Raw genomic sequence first — 19,184 nt, forward strand, 5'->3', positions numbered from 1 at the left:
TGCTTTCTCTCTCTCTCTTCTCCCCTCTGAATAAATAAATAAAAATTCATTTTTACTTACATTGGTGGTCAGGGGGACCCAGGCATGGGCTGCCTGTTGCTGCTTTATTTCCCCCCCTTGGTTTGGGAAGGGGCGGGTTGGAAGGTCCCAATGAAATGCGGCTAAGAACAGGGCTGACCTGCTCACTGCCTCCTGTCAGCTGCCGGCAGAAGCATGCGAGGGAAGGAGCCAGGAGCATATCTGGGAACTTTTGATTTCCTGTCATCATGAGATTGTTGGGGGGGGGAGTGGTAGCAGCATGTGCACAAACTTTCTCACAACAGCACACTCACATGTTTGCTCACACACACACACATGCACTTTCTCACATACACACTTCTCTCCCTCTCTCATACACATGCACACTCGCTCTTCTTCCTTTTCCACACACATATGCACACTAACTTCTCTCCTTCTTCCACACACATGCATGCACTCACACACTCACATGCACTCACACCTCTCCCTTTTTCACACACACTTCTCTCTCTCTGTCATACGCATACATGCACTCACACACACATGCACTCACTTCTCTCCTTCTTCCACACAGTCCTTACTCCAAACCTATCAATGACAACAGCCTCCTTTTCCAGGGTGGACAGATCTCCTTCAAGGAACTTCCCTTGCAGGGGCCCAATATAGCTCCTCCTCCTCCTTCCTCCACGCCTCCTCCTTGCAGCTGCACGGGCAATGGATCTCTTCCTTTTTCAGGGGTGGTGGGGGTGGGGGGGAGGGAAGATGCTCCTTGTTCTCCTGCATGGGCGCACTCGCAGCTCGTCTTCATTCAGGCGTGGAGCCTAAGCTATTCCTCCTCGTGCATGTGGCTCGACGAGTCTCTTCCTTCCAGCGCGGGGCCCACACTCCTCCTCCTTCTATTTCTGCAGCCCCCGACAGAATTCTGGAGTCTCCGGGCCAAATCCGGAGAGTTCCCAGGTATGACCAGGAGTGTGGCAATTGGTGGAAAAGAGGTGGCCTGAGCAGAGCAGCGGCAACGGCAACAGATGCACGAAGCCCCCACTGCTGTTACTGCTGTGCCGGCAAAAAGTAAATAAATAAAAACCAGCAGAACCTCCGGGGATGCTCCTGCTCTGTGCTAAAAGACTGTGCGGGGCCCGGTGTTGGTCGAAGTGGCTCCACGGGCATGGGGGCGCAACAACCAACACAAACCCCATGATCCTCCTGCCTGGCTCACCGCGCGGCCGCCCTTTCTTTCTTGTTTCCCGCAGGGACTGAGGACCCCCACAGGCTTGTGGGCAGAGCTGCGCATTGATGAGCCTGAAGGCAGGGTGAGGCGGCCGTGGATGGAGAGTTTTGAAGGGCAATTTTTGCTGCTTCAAACTCTTGCCGCCTGAGGCAGCCGCCTCACCCTGCCTCGTTATAGAGCCGCCCCTGCTGGACAGCGTGCGTACCGGTTCCCTCAGAGAAAAAGGGTACACTGAGGGCAGGGTTGTGGGTGGGCCGGGTGAAGTACCTGCAGGGATGTCATTTCGAAAACTCTGCCCCTGCTTTACCCCCGCATACTTCACCTGCAACAGTATGTGGGGTAAAGTATCCCCCACAGCAGCAGCTGCCATGGGGAAACTCAGCTCGCAGGCCCAGGGGTACAAAATACCCTCAAGTCCTGCAAGCACCACAGCCTCCTCCTATTCAGCCATTTCACCATGAAAAAACAGCAACGTCTAGACTCGCATTTATACGTCGCCCTCCTGCACAAAAGGCTGTCTTACGATAAAGTAAGAAAAAAAACTCAAGAAAATTCAAAGGTCAACATAAAATACAAATATCAACATTGATCCCAAAATTCTAACCAGTTCAAACCAATAAAGAATATTTGGTATCTGCATTACATAAATGGTAATAAGTACTGTACCAGTAAGGACCTTATTCAGAAAAGGACACTTCTTCATTCTATACCCATCAAAAAAAAAATCTTTATTGGATAAAGTCCTAATACTGTATGTATGTATTTATTTATTTATTTTACATTCTCTTTTTCCAGCCCGCCATTTCTACCTTGTATTCAGGACAGATTACAAGTCTTTAAACATCACTCTTATAAGGACTGGATCAAGGGCTTCACTTATACCAATTGCAATTCACTTATACCAACTGCAATTCACTTATACCAACTGCAATTCCCTACTCCTCGGCCTACCTAACAATGCCATCCATCCCATTCAAATTTTACAAAACACCACAGCCCGGATCTTGACTAATTTACGTAGACATGACCATATTACACCTGTTCTAAAAGACCTACATTGGCTTCCAATAGCTTCCCGCATACAATATAAGGCTCTCTCTCTCATCCACAAAGCCCTATACAATCCCGAAATGAACTGGTTCAATGAATCCTTCCGTCTTCACCAGTCCAATAAGCCCACCAGACTAGCACATCTCGCAACCATGCCTATCCCCTCTCCTAAACTCTATAAACTCACTTCCACAAGAGCCCGTGCACTATCGATAGCCGGGCCGACCCTCTGGAACAAAATGCCTGTTGAACTACGGCAAGAAGAATGCCTCAAATCTTTCAAACGGAAGCTCAAGACCTGGCTCTTTGCAAAAGCGTACACTTAACTTTTCACTATACCTCACCACTGTCCCCACTCTCCACTCTCCTCCCCTATTTTCCCATTCTACCGCCCCTCTCTCCCCTCCCCTTTTCTCCGCCTCCTTCTTTTCTTTCTCACTGCCCCCCTCTTTCTTCGCTCTCCTCCCTTCTCTTCCCCTTCTTACTTCCTAGCCTGATTAAAATTAACCTCATAGTTCTTTTTTTCCTTTTGTATATATGTATATATTTGCAAACTTTGTTTATAATTTTATTGCAAAACTTCCCATGTTAATTTCCCCCCTCTTGTTAATGCCTTGTTATCATGTTTTTACTGTTCAATGTAAAGCGCTATGCCGTGCGTTTGTTTTGCGTTACAATGTGAACCGATATGATATCCTGGATGAATGTCGGTATATAAAAATTTTAAATAAATAAATAAATACCAGCCCCTTACCTTTAATTTTTAAGTTGCGCCTGCCTCCGGGCAGGTGTAGGTTGCGTGCACTGGCAACAGCTGGCCCACGATCTCGGGCACAGCGGCAAATGGCTGCTGTGCCTGGAGGCTCTGGTCCCGCCCACTCCCCGCACCTTTTTCCAAGTCCCGAGACATAAGCGCGTCCCAGGGCTTGCGCGCGTCGCCGAGCCTATGCAAAATAGGCTTGGCGCGCGCGGAGGGGATTTAAAGGGTTACATGCGTATATTACGCGCGTAACCCTTTGAAAATCTACCCCTATGCTTGTACATTTTCTTGAAAACCTTTTGCGCACAGACTAGCAGAGATAAATGTGTGCAGATAGTTTTGGAGGAGTAATTTTGAAAAAGAAAGTATGCTTGTACTTTCCCTTTCAAAACTGGTATAATTTGTGCACGTATTTCATTCAAAATTTATGCAGCATATTAAAAAATTACCTCCATAAACTACAAATGGTAATAACTTATGAGCATCTACCCTTCTCTGCAGTTGCTAACATCTGGAATTTCGACATTTAAAACCTCAAGCTATTTTTCCCATGGAAAGGTAATCCCTAACCTGTAGATTTAAAAAAACAAAAACATTTCCTTAGCATTATATTAATGAAAGTGTGATCATCTGGATCAATGCAACTCAGGACAATTACAATCACAAAAACTAGCCCAGGACGTGCTGCAGTATGCGTTTTTTACTTATTCAAACACCATTACGTATCCTACCTTCCAATTCTGCAACAAGAACTTGTATATTCCGAATAGGGCCATGATCGTCATTAAAATAGCAGATGGGCATTCTAATAGTGATCGTGGTAGATGTAACGAGCAGAGTTCCACGGGAGTCATAAGCAGGTACTGGTTTCTTGTTGGGCTGTGGTGGTTCTGTTGTAAAACACACAGAAAATATTTCACTCTATTCAAGTTAAATGGCGTAATGATGAAATCGAAACATAAAACTGGCCAGAACCTTTACAGAAAGCCTTCCAACCCGCATGCTAATGACACCACCTGACCACCTTGTACCAGCCCTTCTCCTCCCCTCCCTACAATCCAAGCTCTTCAACTTCCTCAACCCACTCCCATCAATCACCCGACGTAATTCAAACGAAATTCCAATTTGTTAATTAAGTTACACTGTCTCAATGTATACCAACATAAGTCCCAATTTGTTAATTAAGGTTCTTTGTTACTATGTAATGTATGCAATCATAATAGGGCACTGTTGTCATATTATTCCAAGAGTTAATCTGTTAATTAAGGTTCTTTGTTTCTATGGAATAATAATAAGGCACCGTTGCCATATTATTCCATGAGTTAATCTGTAAACCGATGTGATATGCCATATCGAATGTCGGTATATAAAAAACAAATAAGTAAAATAAATAAATGTATGGAAGTAGTTGCTGAAGGCCTCATAACGTGTTTTCAAACACGGTGAAAGATTATTTGACTGCTCTTCCATTCCTCCAGTTGTCATGTTCCTCTTTATTCTGAGTTTTGCTACACATTAAAAGGGACGGTAGCTTTCCAACTGGCATGTGGGCGCACATTGGCGCACGTACATCGGCCTTCGCTCAGGGACATAGCAATTTTCTAACCTACGCCTGCATGTTATAAGATAGCCTGGTTGCGTGCATATGTGTTCCAAATTTTAAGTGGGCGGGCACCTGTGCGCACAAAGGCCGCTTCTACCACAGAAATCAGGGGATTTTAAAAGCAATGCGCACCAACGTTATTCCCAGTTTTACCAGTTCATCCCCAGTTTACCCACTTAAGAAATAGGTCCTCCAAACCTCCCTTGTTTAATAGCCTTCACTCCCCCCAGTTATCCCCCGATCCTTAAAACCCCGCAGATCTGCCTAGCTTTCTTGATTTAACTTACATGACATCCATAACAGAAGTACATGGCCGAGGGCTTCGGCGTGTGCTAGATCACGTGTATTTATGTGCACATCCCTTGTTCATGCCCCCAAACACCCATGACACACAAACCACGCCCACTCCCCGCCCCTTTTTGAAAACGTTAGAGATGTGTATGCTGCGAGAGAATGAAAGAAAAGAAATAGATGCCTGTAATCTTAAAACAATCCTTTATTGCAGTGGAGACACAAGGGTAGCCCGACTCTGGCCGAGTTTCGCCGTTTCAAAACAGCTGCCTCAGGGGCTTACAATAATCTTCTTGAATTCATTAGTTATATATCGACTAAGAATATAGTGTGATCATATAAAGAGCTGTATGATCTCTTATGTTGCGTCTTGAAGCATTCGCGATAGCAGAACTCCACTAGCAAAGGCAAACTAGTGGAGTTCTGCTATCGCGAATGCTTCAAGACGCAACATAAGAGATCATACAGCTCTTTATATGATCACACTATATTCTTAGTCGATATATAACTAATGAATTCAAGAAGATTATTGTAAGCCCCTGAGGCAGCCGTTTTGAAACGGCGAAACTCGGCCAGAGTCGGGCTACCCTTGTGTCTCCACTGCAATAAAGGATTGTTTTAAGATTACAGGCATCTATTTCTTTTCTTTCATCCTGACGGCTATTATAGATCGCCTTCCTTCGTGCTTTTTGGGTCCTATGCTGCGAGAGATGCACGCGTATCTCATTGGCTTTTAAAATCCACTCAGCGGGCGCAATCCCGAATTATTTTTGCATCCCCTAATTAATGTGTGTGGGCCGGGCTTTTAACATTCACCTTTTAGCCTTTCATATGACTACAGGTGGGGTGCACTTTTCAAAAGCATTTATGTGAGTAAATGGGCTTTTAAAAAGTTATCCTGGGGGTTGTAAGCATAAACGTATGCGTGGAAGTGATTTGGTGTGTTCTTTTATGCATACTGCAAAGAAGCAATCACAGGAGTGGAGCTGGGGCAGGGAAATCATTTCTGTGCATACTTTTTATTTTCAGAAATATGCATGTGAATGCTTGCTTGGACATGCACATCTGTTCTCCAGTAGATATAAATGTGTGCTCCTATGCCACGCTAAGGTACATGCAGCCCTGCTAATTTTCAAAATGGACATGCTTGGAATCTGAAAATTCGGGATGAAGCCAATATGGGCTTTGTGTAGACAAACTTCAGCCCTACGTGGGCTGTTGTAAAACCGAGCTCCAGATTTCACACCGTATGCACTATTCAATCACCTTTTTCCAAGATCGGCTTCCAAGCTACCTTTTAATTTTATCGTTCCAAACTTATATTCTACTTGGAAGTCTTACAAAAGTTGACCCTGTAGTCTGATACTGAGTTATCCGGGAGGTGAGTCTGAACTCACTATCCTACCCGTAAATCTGGGAGAAGGGACAGCAGACGTGAGATAACATGCATATATAATAACTTCAGCTTAGAGCACTAAGAGTGGGAGTTTCCATTCAGGAGTTTGTCTAGGAGCCATGAGGAGATTAGTACCTCTAGATGTGAAGGAGAACACCATTTCTCATTTACAGGATCATTTTTCAAAACGTGATGGGCCATTATCACATGCGTTAGGGCCTTATCAAGTGTGATAACACCCTAACACAGGCGATAAAAACCGCATCATGATTATAAAAATTAATTGAGGGAAAGGGCGGGGTTTGGGCGGGATTTTAAATATTTTGGCCCAGTTGCACTGTGGGCGATGTTTTACAAATCATTGCCGGCAGCAGGGCCGGAAATAACTGCACCTTTTGCAGGTGCGCTATGGGGGCAATAATGTGGGCCGTGGCTGCAACCACGGCGAAAAAGCACCACCGCGATGCGGCCGGGTGCACGCTATCACCCACCGCCCCTTTTCTGGCCACGGCTCTTCATTCCGCTATATTTATAGCAGAATGAAAAATCTAGGCCTCGGTGAGAGTTACTTGCTTAAACATATTTGAGTGCATCTGAAACACTGCATAACTTTCTGGTTTCAAACGGAAACTTTTTCACATAATCTACCTGAGGGATAAACATTCACCAAACTCAAGATTTTTCTGTGGGTTTGGTCCTCACATACTTAAGGCAAAACCATCTTCAAGCCTTGGGGTTTGTTTACCTAAAGAAGCATAACCGTTTGACTGGTTCCCAAGGGTTCTCGGACATTTTCAAATGGATATTCACGGGGGGGGGGGGGGGGGGGCATATTTAGTCCATAAAATAGATTATGCTATAATTTTAACAGAAATGAGCTTCATATACCTAATAAAGGTTATCCTGCAGGGGGTGGGAGAAGCTGAAATCGATCACCCTGATATTGGAGATTTGCTAAAGATGTTTATAGTTGAACACTGTAATTTTGCTAAATTTAAAAATTGGTTGGACACACTGTGCTTTATTTGTCAGGAGAGAAAGGTCAGCACTTGAAGACTATGCTTTAACATGGTTTTTCTAAAACAGATTTTAATCAAAGCAAAGAGAAAAAGATTTGTGATGTTTTGGAATACTATACAGTATGTGGGCAAGAGTCAAAAGTGAAGACATGATGGCTAGTAAATCTGGGTGATGAGTGATTCCGTCTCTTGAAACTAACTAGCCAGATAATTTTGAATCTATTGTCTTGTGTTCTGCTTGCTTTATCTTGACAACCATATAAATACTAGTCACAGATGGAACGTTGACGAGTCATAAAACTCAGGCCTGGTAATGCTGCAAGAGCTGATTAATCTCCAAAGCACTGAACCTAAATAACTACAATGGAAACAATCAAGTCAACGAACAGGCAGCAGTTCATATGCAGTATGTGCGTGACTGCCCAAAGTAGCTTTAAATTAAAGTTTTACCATTGCATAAGGGGTCAAAGTGCTATGACAGTTCAAAACAGGATTCTATTAGAAAAAAAACATGTTCATAGTACAAACTGCGAAGCCATGGGCCTGGCTGGCGCTATTTTGTTTGGAAGAAATTAAAAGTGATGCCCGCCTTGGCCTGCCAACATCATTTGTAGCCATAGTGCAAGGCAGGGCAGGAACGGCTGAGGTTTGCTCCTGCTCCACGAAGATTCTTCACTAGGGTAAGAGGAGATGAGGGTCAGAGATTGAGGGAATCGGGAGAGGGCCCAGCAGTGTTTTATTTCTTCTTCAATGGGATCAACAATGTTTTCTGATTTGCTTTTTGTTTTTTTTTTAATTTTTAAAATTTTGTTTCCTTTCTTGTTTTAAATAAACGAAAAGAAACAAAACAACAACCAAAAAATGTACTGAAACAAAAAACGAAACAAAATGAAATATAAAAACCATTTCTGTTCATAGCACACCCCTAGTTACTGATGCTATTCACTGGTGGCACGGAATAGAATTAAATGCAATTTCAGGGTCCTGCCCATCTGGTTTTAGTGTAAATCCACTGCTGTCAGAAGCTGGAAATGATCCCTAAAAAAAAATGAATTGTTAACAATATTTCTTCACTAAAACCTTAAAGATGAATTTTAAAAGCCAAAACTGGGAGATACATGATTATGTCGGGCCGGCGCACGCCGAGCAGATTTTAAAAGCTGCCCGAGTACGTGCCTATCTCCCGCTGCACGCACAAATGAAAAGTTCCAAATAAGGGCGGGGCATGAGCAAGGTCTGGGCGGGGCATGGGCATTCCTGCATTTCAACTATTGCGCACAGGCGAGCACCAGGATCCCCTGCCACGTAACTTTACTTCTGCTATGGATGACATGCAAGCTATAAAGAAAAGATAAATAGACAGATCGGCGGGGTTTTAAGGGTCAGGGCTAACAAGGAAGAAGGGAGGCTATTGAACTAAGGGGGTTTGGAAGTCTATCTCTTACCTGGATGGGCTGGGAACAAACAAACTGGAAATGGCATCGGCGTGCGTGTCTATTAAAATCCCCCCATGTAATATGGTAGGAGCAGCATTAGTGCGCATGGGCGCGCGCCCACTTAAAATTGTGCACACATGTGCGCGCATTCAGGCTATTCTACAACACGCGCGTATATACGCTCGTAGGTTATAAAATGGCCGCGTCCCTGGGAGCAGGCCGATGATCGTGCGCGCACGTGCGCCTGCATGCCTGTTCAAAAGTTACCATCTTAACCTAGCGAGCATCACAGGAGCGCTGGCATGGTCCCTCCTGCTTCTGAAAACTTGTTCCAAACCAACATTGCCTGTGTTCCAGGGCACACAGGGGTTTTCTTTCCTTCTGCTGCTGCTTTATTTCCTGGAATCACCAGGGCTCGTTTAGAAATATTGTTTTGGTCCTGGCAGTTAAATGGCTAGTTGACCGAGAAATATTTTTTTTTTCCCCCTTTCAAAGCAACTTGTTAATGCTTTCAAAGAACACTGGTACTGCAGTTTCTAAATTGTACGTTAAAGCTTTGTCTCTGCCAAGCTGCCCTCTACGACCTTTGCCGGATTAGAAGATAAAGTCCGAGCATGCAGGGAATGGGGCTGAATGGTCCTTGACTGACCAGGCTGTACCTTTAATGTCCATGGTTACTCTCAGCTGCATCTTTGGTCCTGCTCCAGCTCCATTAACTGCATAGACCTTGCAAAAGAAACAAGGTGCATATTTTATTCATGTGAACAATGAAAAGCAGCCCTCTTCCGTTGCCGAGTACGTTTTCCGTTTGCTCGAATGCTGTCAGTGAGTGTGTGACACTTTGGTGCTAGCCACAATTACAAGCTGGAAGGGAGAGCCACACTAAAAGTTATTTTTTTTCCTCGTCATTCAGAGGCCGTAGTATGATAAACCTTGGCAGAGAGGTCGAATGGGGATCTGGGAGTAGTCAGGAAAAGATCACTTCATAGTCACAAAACAGTTTAATTTAAAACTGATATTCTCCCAGGAAGGGCGTATATTCCATTGGGGGGGGGGGGGGGTGCGATTTTCGGTCGCTCGTGATCTTTGCAATGTCTGTGGGCATTTTTAGCCCGCACACACTGTAGTCAATTTTCAAAGGGGGAAGAGCGCGTGTTGTTTCCCTTTGGAATACATCGGCTGCAAACTCCGAGCGCTTAAAGCAACCTCGTGCAGGGGGCTGAGAGGGGGTGGAGTGGCAGGCGTGCTGTTTTATCCCCCCCTCCCTCTCCCGTATGGAACAACCCCACGAGAATGCTGCTTTATAATCCGGCTGAAGGCATGCGCGCCGTGAAAGCTGGCACAGGCGTTTAGCTGGGCAGAGGAGGGCAATTTTCGTCTAATGGCTCTGAAAATTGTCCTCTGTATTTAAGCATTTATTTATTTAATCTTTCCTATATTCCGCAACCTCCTACATGTAGTTCAGAGTGGATAAAGCCATACACCTTGATAAATATGCCCTTGAGGACACATTTCACTACAAATGACTTTCAAACCCATATCATGGATTCTTTAAAATAAGAGTTCCCGCACATATGTTCTGATACTAATGAGATAGCTTGAAACAGAAAGAAGAAGTGAAAGAACTGAGCAGTTGAAAATGAATGGCATTACTAAAAGCCTGAGAGATGAGGTTTTGCAGCCCAGTGTGGTAGCCACTAGCCTTGTCCTTGTCAAAAGCCCATAGATATAATCATATGATAAATTGGTAATGCCTTAATAATGGCAGCAAATTTCCATTTATTGCTAATGCTTACACTTATGTTATAGGTGTGTCCTCCTTTAAGCCCCTCTATCAGAGCAGTTATTGAGCTATTTGATTTTTCAATAATACTCAGGTTGTAGATCTGAGAGCTGGTTGGTGCATCTTCTTTGAAGACCTCAGCTTGGTAAACTTGGATTTGCCCATTCGGTTCAGTGGGAGGCACAAACGTCATCTGGAACTTGGTGACTTCATTTGGAATCTTCTGATAGGTCAAGTTTTTAGGGGGATCCTTTGGCACTATTCAGAAAAGGTTAACAAATCATTTTTGTATTTACGTTATCACTGTACAACAAATAATATTATTAAAACATGATACATGTTTCTAAGAGGATGTCCATCCAGCAGGGTTTTCTAAAGCTGAGAAACACCCACTAATGGACGTATGCGTCCAGAGGCAGAGAGGGTGAGTTGAGGTGAACGGGTGAACTGTCCTGTCTGGCAGAGGGGCAGAGGAGGAACTGTGGCAAATTCCTAAACTTTTAAGCGCTCAGCTGCAAGAGCACTTCCAGATGACACCTTGAAGGCAGACATCAGTCTGTGTCCTTGGGACATATCAATATCACCCTGGCTAAAATTTCTAAATGATTTTATTTGCCTCCTACTATGCCTTTGGCACAATTCTTGGAAAACAGTGTGCAGTAGGGGTAGGCATTCATTTTAAAATGAATGGCAACCGAAACCGAAGCATGCATTTATTTTTAGTCCATTTTCCCCCAAAGGAATGCACAATCCCTCAGAAAGCCCCAAAAGTTTCAGGTTCATTCATTTCAGAAAATAGCACGTACTGTTTGCAAATAGCATGCACTATTTTCTGAAACAAATAATACAAAAATGAATAAAATCCAACCAGAATGAAAAAATAAATCCCTGTAAATCCCTAGGGCCAGATTTTAGTACCTACGTGTGGGCGTAGATTTGTGTGCGCAACCTGGCGCGCACAAATCTACGCCCAATTTTATAACATGCACGTGCAGCCGCGCACATGTTATAAAATCCGGGGTCGGCGCGCGCAAGGGGGTGCACACTTGTGCACCTTGCGCGCGCCGAGCCCTAGGGGAGTCCCGATGGCTTTCCCTGTTCCCTCCGAGGCTGCTCCGAAAAGCGGCCCTACGAAGCCCTCTGGCCACGCCCCTGCCCCACCCACACCCCGCCCCTTTTTTCAAGCCCCGGGACGTACGCACGTCCTGGGGCTTGCGTGCATCGCCGGGCTTTTAAAATCTGCCCCCTAGTGTGCAGTATGTCTAAGGAAGGAAAAGATCTTTTTCTTTCCTCCTTTTCAGTATTATTAGGAACAAGTCAACAGACAAAATTCTGAAAATAAAAAAATCTGAGATAAAAATGAAATTTCTGAAAATCAGTTGGTTGTTGCATTTTTTTTTTTAAGTGAAACCAGATCTCATGACATTCAGATCTAACTTTCTTTGATGGGCACATATTTAAACTAAAATACATTATAACGGAAAGGGCCAACATACCTGTCTCAAGGGTGGTGGCAATTACTGGAACACTAGGTTTGCCTTCGATATAAGCTGCATCATAACTTCCTGTAAAGGCGATAACCACTACAGAATACCTGGTAAATGGTTTTAAATCAAACACTTCCAAGATTTTGCTCTCATTTGTCATCTTTGTGAATGTCATTTTATAATCGCTGCTATCTACCTATTAAAAAAAAAAGAATCAATGCAAAACTATACATAAAACACTCAGAATACAGGATCCTGGGAGAAATATCACACATACAGAGGCAATTTTCAAACCCTGCAACCTCATTTTGAAAGGGAAACTCCCTGCAGAGTTTCCCTTTGAAAATTCACAGCTAGTAGGGATAGTGAGAACTTTTTTTTTTTTTCATATTAGAGCAGCTGCACAGCATTCACCATAAAGTGCACGCAGAGTGCTCAGAATGAAATCTCTGTGTGTGTTTTGTCTTCATTGCCCTAATCCAATGCTTTGTGAAACAGCATGTGCACTTTTGCCTGCTGAGATGTGGGGTAATTTTCAGCCTTGGGAATTTATCTGGGTAACTACTTAGTTACTCAGGCAAATTCCTTTTAAAATTAGATTTTCATTTCCAAATTATTATCTTCATAATGCACTTTTCTGTTTAAAGCTACATTGATAACCTGCTTTCCCACATTCAAATATACCATATGAAAGAAAAAATATCATGTAATAAATGTAAATTAATTACTACTACATTGATAATTCAAAGAATTTGAATCCAAATACAAAAAGGATATAAAGACTTATTTACTAAGGTCCCTCAGTCTAAGCACAACATATTTATATGCAATTCAGTTCCCATTGTAAAACTTGCGAAGAGTAGCTTAAAGTTTCTTTTAAAGAAAAATTGAACTGGATGCCGTAACTAACAAAATTATAGAAGAGTTTTGTTAACCTCATTTTGTTCTTCTGACTCTGGATGGCAAATAATAGGGCAGGAATACAATTAGCAATTGTGGTAAAAGCAGATATTTTTGAAATATTCAGCAAAAAAAAAAAAAAAAAAAAAAATCTATCCTGAACTGCAAAAAGATTACTTATCGAGCACAGCAGGCAGCGCTAAAGCAGATGCTCCAGTAACCCCCTCCGCTCTGGAACACGGTTCCTTCAGGGCAGTTCCAGAGGTTGGCGACATCGGGAAATGAAACATGAACGAGATTACAAGACTCGTGCCCACTGTGACCAACCTCCATAACAAAATGTATTATGTGATTCTGCGTGAGGGCCACACTTAGGGGAGGATTGTAAAAGCCCCGCATGCGTAAATCCTGGATTCATGGGCGCAGGGGGGTTACGTGCGCCGAGCCTGTTTTGCATAGGCCCGGCGACGCGCGCATGTCCAGTGGCTTTGAAAAAGGGGAGGGAGGGGGGCGGGGCGCCGGTCCGGGGGCGTGACCGAGGTCTCCGGCACAGTGGCCGTGCCGGGGTATTGTGTGCTGGCAGCCGGCCGGCAGGCGTAAATAGCAGAATAAAGGTAGGGGAGGGATTTAGGTAGGGTTTGGGGGCCGGGTTAGATAGGGGAAGGGAGGGGAAAGTGGAGGGGGGGGGGGGTGGAAGGAAAGTTCCCTCTGAGGCCGCTCCGATTTCAGAGCGGCCTCGGAGGGAACGGGGAAAGCCATCGGGGCTCCCCTAGGGCTCGGCACCCACAAGGTACACAAGTGTGCACCCCCTTGCATGCGCTGACCCCGGATTTTATAACATGCACGCGTGGCTGCGCGTGCATGTTATAAAATCGGGCGTAGATTTGTGCGCGCTGGGTTGCACGCACAAATCTACGCCCGCGCGTAGTTATAAAAATTCAGCCCTTAAAACCCAGACAAAGGGGGTTTATTAGCTAAAGCCAACAAATAGCTTAGGGAAAGAAAATGCTGGCATCCTGAATTTGGGTGACTCCGGCCTTTCATATCGGTTTCTGGGCTGATGGTTTCATTATTGGGTAAGTTTAAAAGCAGATTAGGTAGCTATATAGTCTGCAGAGTTGTTGTCCCACTGGGTGAAGTTTGTATTAGATGCAGCTGCTGAGGTAGTAGGGTTAAATGGAGCATATTTTTCACTTGACAGATGTGCTTCTCCATCCCCGCTGAGAGTTAACCTCAAGCAAAGTTTCACATGAACTAAACCGATGTTCATTTCCTGAGCTGACTATCAAGGTGAGATGCGTTTTCTACACACTCTATATATCACACAGGGATGATATGTGAATGGCATTTTACAATTTCATAAGAGACAGAGGTGCCATCGTCCTAAGCCTGTCACATTTTATTATTCTACTTATCTGAATAATCTAGCTTCTCTATTCAAGAAATCCTTCCTGACCTGGCAGTCTGGTTTACGAGCAAGAGGCATGAATTTACCCGCTTATTCATCATTCATTATTAAAATCCTGATAAGACAAAGAGCAGGACCCTCCAGATTTATCACTTTCTGCAAAGCTGCTGGACAAATCCTTCACATATTTGTGTCGAAAAGTCCAGGATTAAAATGTGTGTAATAATGTAAAATAAAAAATGGTTATGAAATCTAAAAATCCTAAAGCACAGTTGTCAAGGCCCATCCAAGGACAGGGCGATGCTGTGATGTATAGGAAGTGCATAACTGAGATCTACGGTAGAAGAACCACACCACACCCCTTCCTCATCTTAATATCCCCTTCCAAAACCCTTTTGAGCCCCTTACTCTCCCTCTTTCACTTCCGAACCCCCCCCCCCCCCCACTTCCGACCCCCAGAGGCAATTCTATCATTAGGCAAAGTGAGGTCACTGAAGGGGAGCAAAAAGTGCCTCCCCCCCCTCCCCCGCCCAAAATGCTCCTGCGGCGGCCACATCATCTTGTCGTAGACATGATTACCAATGTGCCCATAGCCAAAGAGAGAATTGACAGAGTCATGGTGGACCCATCCCACCATGGCCTGAAGAGAAGCCTGATAGGGCTGCGGCAGACCCCATCCCACTGAGGCCCATAGAGAGTCCTGATCACGGCATCCCGCTGCGGTCCAAAGAGTGGAGATGCCATGGAGGACCCAATTCCACTGCAGTCCAAAGGACAGTGGGGCCATGTAGGACCCCATCCTGCCATGGCTGAAGAAAAGAGGGAGAGACCCTGAATGAATGAGTGTGTAGGAGAGTGTGAGAGCCTGCAAGTGAGAGAGCCTGTGTGAATGTGTGCATGTGTGTGTGACAGCTTATGTGAATGTGTGAGTGTGTAAGAGAGAGAGCCTCTAAGGATGTGTGAGTGTGTTTGTATGTGTATGAGAGAGAAAGAGAAAGAGAGAGAGAGAAGGTATGTAGGAGAACCTGTATGCATCTGCTTGTGTGTCTGAGAGAGAGTTTGTGTGAGAGCCTGTGTATGTCTGTCTGAGAAAGAGAGAGAGGGTGCATGTGAGAGTCTAGATTCCTGAGAGTCTGTGTGAGGAAGAGGGTGTGCGTGAGAGCCTGTGTGCATGTGTGTGGGTGAGAGAGAGGGTAAGTGAGTGCATGTATGTGAGGGAGGGATAGAGAGCCTGTGTATGTGAGAGTGGATGTGTATGAGATCATGGGTGTGTGTGTATGAGAGCGGGTGTGTTTAAGTGTGTGCGAGAGAGAGAGCCCTTACTGCAATCCAGAGCAATTTCAGGGAGACTGAAAAACAAAATATCACAGATATGGAGAGCAGGGATATATTTTTTATTATTACTTTTAATTGCTGGGTGTTATCTGATGTGTCAAATTTTCAATAACTTAAAAAAATATATGTTTGCTGTTTGCCCATGAAATGTTTTATCGGGGGAAAAGTCTGCAATAAAAATATTGTGGGGAAACGGGGAAATCGCACTTTGGCAGCCCACTATGCCTAGGGCCTGGGAAAGTGTGTTCTCCTAATGATCCGCACAGTTTATTTCTTTTCTAATGATATTGTGTAATATAAAAATTTCAATAAAGAAATATAAAAAAAAAAAAAAAAAAAGAGCCATGCAGCCCAAAAATAACCCACCCTCCCACGGTGGTCAAACCTCCCGGGGGTCTGTCTGGAGCTCTGTCCACCCTTCACCGCCTGTCCAGGTGGCTCAGCATAAAAAGTAACAATGCCCCACCCATTGCCAAACCGGCCTCTTTTTTTCAAATTTGCCGCCAACTAAATACGCATCCCCCATGAATCAAACACCTCTACCATCCCAGTATCAGACCTCCCCACCCCCGGACCTCCATGGTAGTCTGGTGGAGCCACCCCCACTCCCATGCGCATAAAAGAGTTCCCTGGTGGTCTGGGGACCCCCCCTACACACACCAGATCCTACTTAACTTAAAAAAAAAACACCTGGGTGGTACAGTGGGGGCCTGAGTGCCCCCTTTGTACTGGCGCTGACTGGTCTTTGTTTGTACTCTGCTGGTCTAGTGCCCGGGGCTGCCACGGGACCACCAGGGACCCTTTTTAAAGGTAAGGCGCTTTCGGCAGGGATTCCTTTTAAGTGACAGGTGGGTCGGCTGGGGTAGCTGGACTACCAGAGATTATGTTGTACGGTGGGGGGATCCAGGGGGTGGAGGTGCTGATACTGGGGGGAGTGCGAGGAGGTTATTTAGTTGGGGGGGCCAAATTTGATGAAAAGGGAAGGGTTTGGCAAGGGGAGGCAGAATGACGCTGCACGACAATCATTCCTAGTTTTGTTAATTTTTTAAGACTGCGTCACCTCGGCAGATGGCGGGGTTGGGCAGGGGTCTAAACAGACCCCCCCAAGGAGTTTGGATACAATGAGAGGGGGGGGGGTTATTTTTATAACAACGCAGCTTCCCTTATTTCTGGTTATTTTATTTGCATAGGATTACCTATGCATTATCTGTTTTGCATGCTTCTGAAAAATGTATGCATGCAAATGCACGCAAAGCAGCTAATTTCAATAGGGACAGATTTTGGGGGTCAAATATCATGCAATATCACCGCAATATGCCACTACTGCTCGATAGATGCTGTTTTTTTGCAAGTTAATCGCCTATCGAGGCTTAGTACATTTATCCCTTAGATTGTGAGCCATCTGGGGAGAGGGAAATCCCTCCAGTACCTGAATGTAATGCACTCTGAAGTGCCTGAAAAGCAGAATATAAATAAATAAATAATATGATCACTGATGCACTATCTGCCTCGCCTCGAGAAACACCAAAAACCCTTTTGCAGCATTTCAAGTCCCTGAAAGGGCCACAACTCAAAGGGTCCCTCCCCCCTTGGCCCCCTTGATAATTTGACCTCTGCCGTGCCTGGCAGGGGGTGGTTGGGGAGGCCGGGAGTGCCATCTCATCCCTCACCTCGGGCAGCAGATTGCCTTGTCCAGGATTATGAAGAACGGGAGACAGTCCAGGGTAAAGGGGAAATAGGGAATCTGAAAAGACACTGAAGATACTGAGCAGGCCTTCCTAACCCTGTCCTGAGGACACCACAGCCAAGCCGTTTTCAGGATATCCACAGTGAATATGCATGAGGTAACTCTGGAGATTAGCACGTGCAAATTGTTCTCATGCATTCTCATTCTGGATATCCTGAAAGCCCGAATGGCTGTGTGGTGACCAGGACAGCTTTGGGGAGCCCTGGAATAAAGTGTAAACATAGGAATAAACTCCGTGACTACCTGAATGCAGATTGTTTGGCGCCTACTCATCAGCTTGATATAGTTCAAAATATATATGCAGAATGAAAAGGGGAGGGCACTATATACTGTTTGTATGTTATCTATTAATTGGGTTTTCTTGAAATTAACCTGTCATATATTAATAATATGTTGTCAGTATATATAAGGCAATGTCATTGTCTGAAGGTCTGAATATTGTTAATAACTGACGTCCTTGTCTTGTGGGCTTGCCCTTTGGGACTATTTTATTTTGGATGGGTATTATTACTGTCTGTGAGCTTTGTACTGTTTATAAAATTTGGGAGGGCATTACCACTGTTTATGTAAAAAGAGTGGTAAAAGCTGTAGTAAAACATATATGCTCTAAAACAGGGCTTCCCAAACCTGTCCTGGGGACCCCACAACCACTCGGGTTTTCAGGATCTCCACAATGAAGAAGCAGGAAATAAGTCTGCATAGCATAGAGACTCAATATATGGAAATTTAACTCATGCATATGCATTGTGGATGTCCTGAAAACCCAACTGGCTCTGGGGGTCCCCAGGACAGGTTTGGGAAGTGTTGATCTAAAACCTTCGGTGAAGATGTTTTTCGTGTGTACTCACTAAAACGATTTAATGCATATGCTAAAAGGCCACAAGCAATGCACTAAATTTTAGCATGTACATGGTAAGAAGTGTGCTGCAAGTGTTAACACAAAAAAGTATAGCAAACATGCTACCTACCTCTCAAGATTCCCTGTATTATCAACCCAAAGTGAGATGGACAGCTAGTATAGGGGCTTTCTCCCCCCATCAAGCCCCAGCACCCCAACATGGAGTTCCAACATCCTTCCCTATTACAGCCCCAGAATCCCCAAAGACAAAGCATCCCAGACCTCCCTGAACACAATAGGCCAGAAGCCCCTAACAAAATGGAACTCCTTCCCATGACGATGGAACCTACCTACCTACCCCTGCAATCAAAGAAGGAATCCCCCCTGGAATGGCTCTTTACCATTCTGGAGAGTCCCAATTTTAACCAGCAGGAGGGCATTTGCTGCCACAGCTGCTTTTCATATTTTGCAATGGTATTCTCATCTTTTCCTTATTCTATTAAGACTTGAGAAAGAGGGTATTAGCTCTTAATAGCTAAGGGCCGGATTTTCAAAAGATTACACGCGCCGGGCCTATTTTAAAAAGGCCCAGCGACGAGCGTAAAGCCCCGGGACGTGTGTAAGACCCGGGGCTTTACTAAAGGGGCTATATGGGGGCTGGGCCAGAGGCCTCCAACACAGTGGCCATTGCCGCTGTGTTGAAGGATTGCGGGATGGCAGGCTGCCAGCAGGCGCAAAAGGTAAGATAACAATTTTGGAGGGGTTAGAATAGGTCTGGGGGGGGAAGGTTAGGGGAAGGGGGTGGGAAGGTTAGGTTGTGCACCCTCTTGCATGTGCCGACCCTTGATTTTATAACTTGCTCGCGCCTGGGCGCGCAAGTTACAC

At 44.8% G+C, this 19,184-nt stretch overlaps 1 protein-coding gene across 1 annotated transcript in view; it reads right to left on the minus strand.

Moving 5' to 3' along the window:
* Positions 1 to 19,184, minus strand: part of PTPRQ (protein tyrosine phosphatase receptor type Q) — a 414,802-nt gene that overhangs the window by 62,717 nt on the left and 332,901 nt on the right. Inside the window, exons 45-48 of the mRNA XM_029597117.1 lie at positions 12,081 to 12,267; positions 10,598 to 10,842; positions 9,461 to 9,527; positions 3,788 to 3,946 (exon numbers count right to left, since the gene is read on the minus strand). Coding sequence (XP_029452977.1) covers positions 3,788 to 3,946; positions 9,461 to 9,527; positions 10,598 to 10,842; positions 12,081 to 12,267 — 658 coding nt within the window. The remainder of the gene's footprint in view (positions 1 to 3,787; positions 3,947 to 9,460; positions 9,528 to 10,597; positions 10,843 to 12,080; positions 12,268 to 19,184) is intronic.

This window comes from Rhinatrema bivittatum, chromosome 4 (assembly GCF_901001135.1).
Source record: "Rhinatrema bivittatum chromosome 4, aRhiBiv1.1, whole genome shotgun sequence".
Taxonomy (NCBI): Eukaryota; Metazoa; Chordata; class Amphibia; order Gymnophiona; family Rhinatrematidae; genus Rhinatrema; species Rhinatrema bivittatum.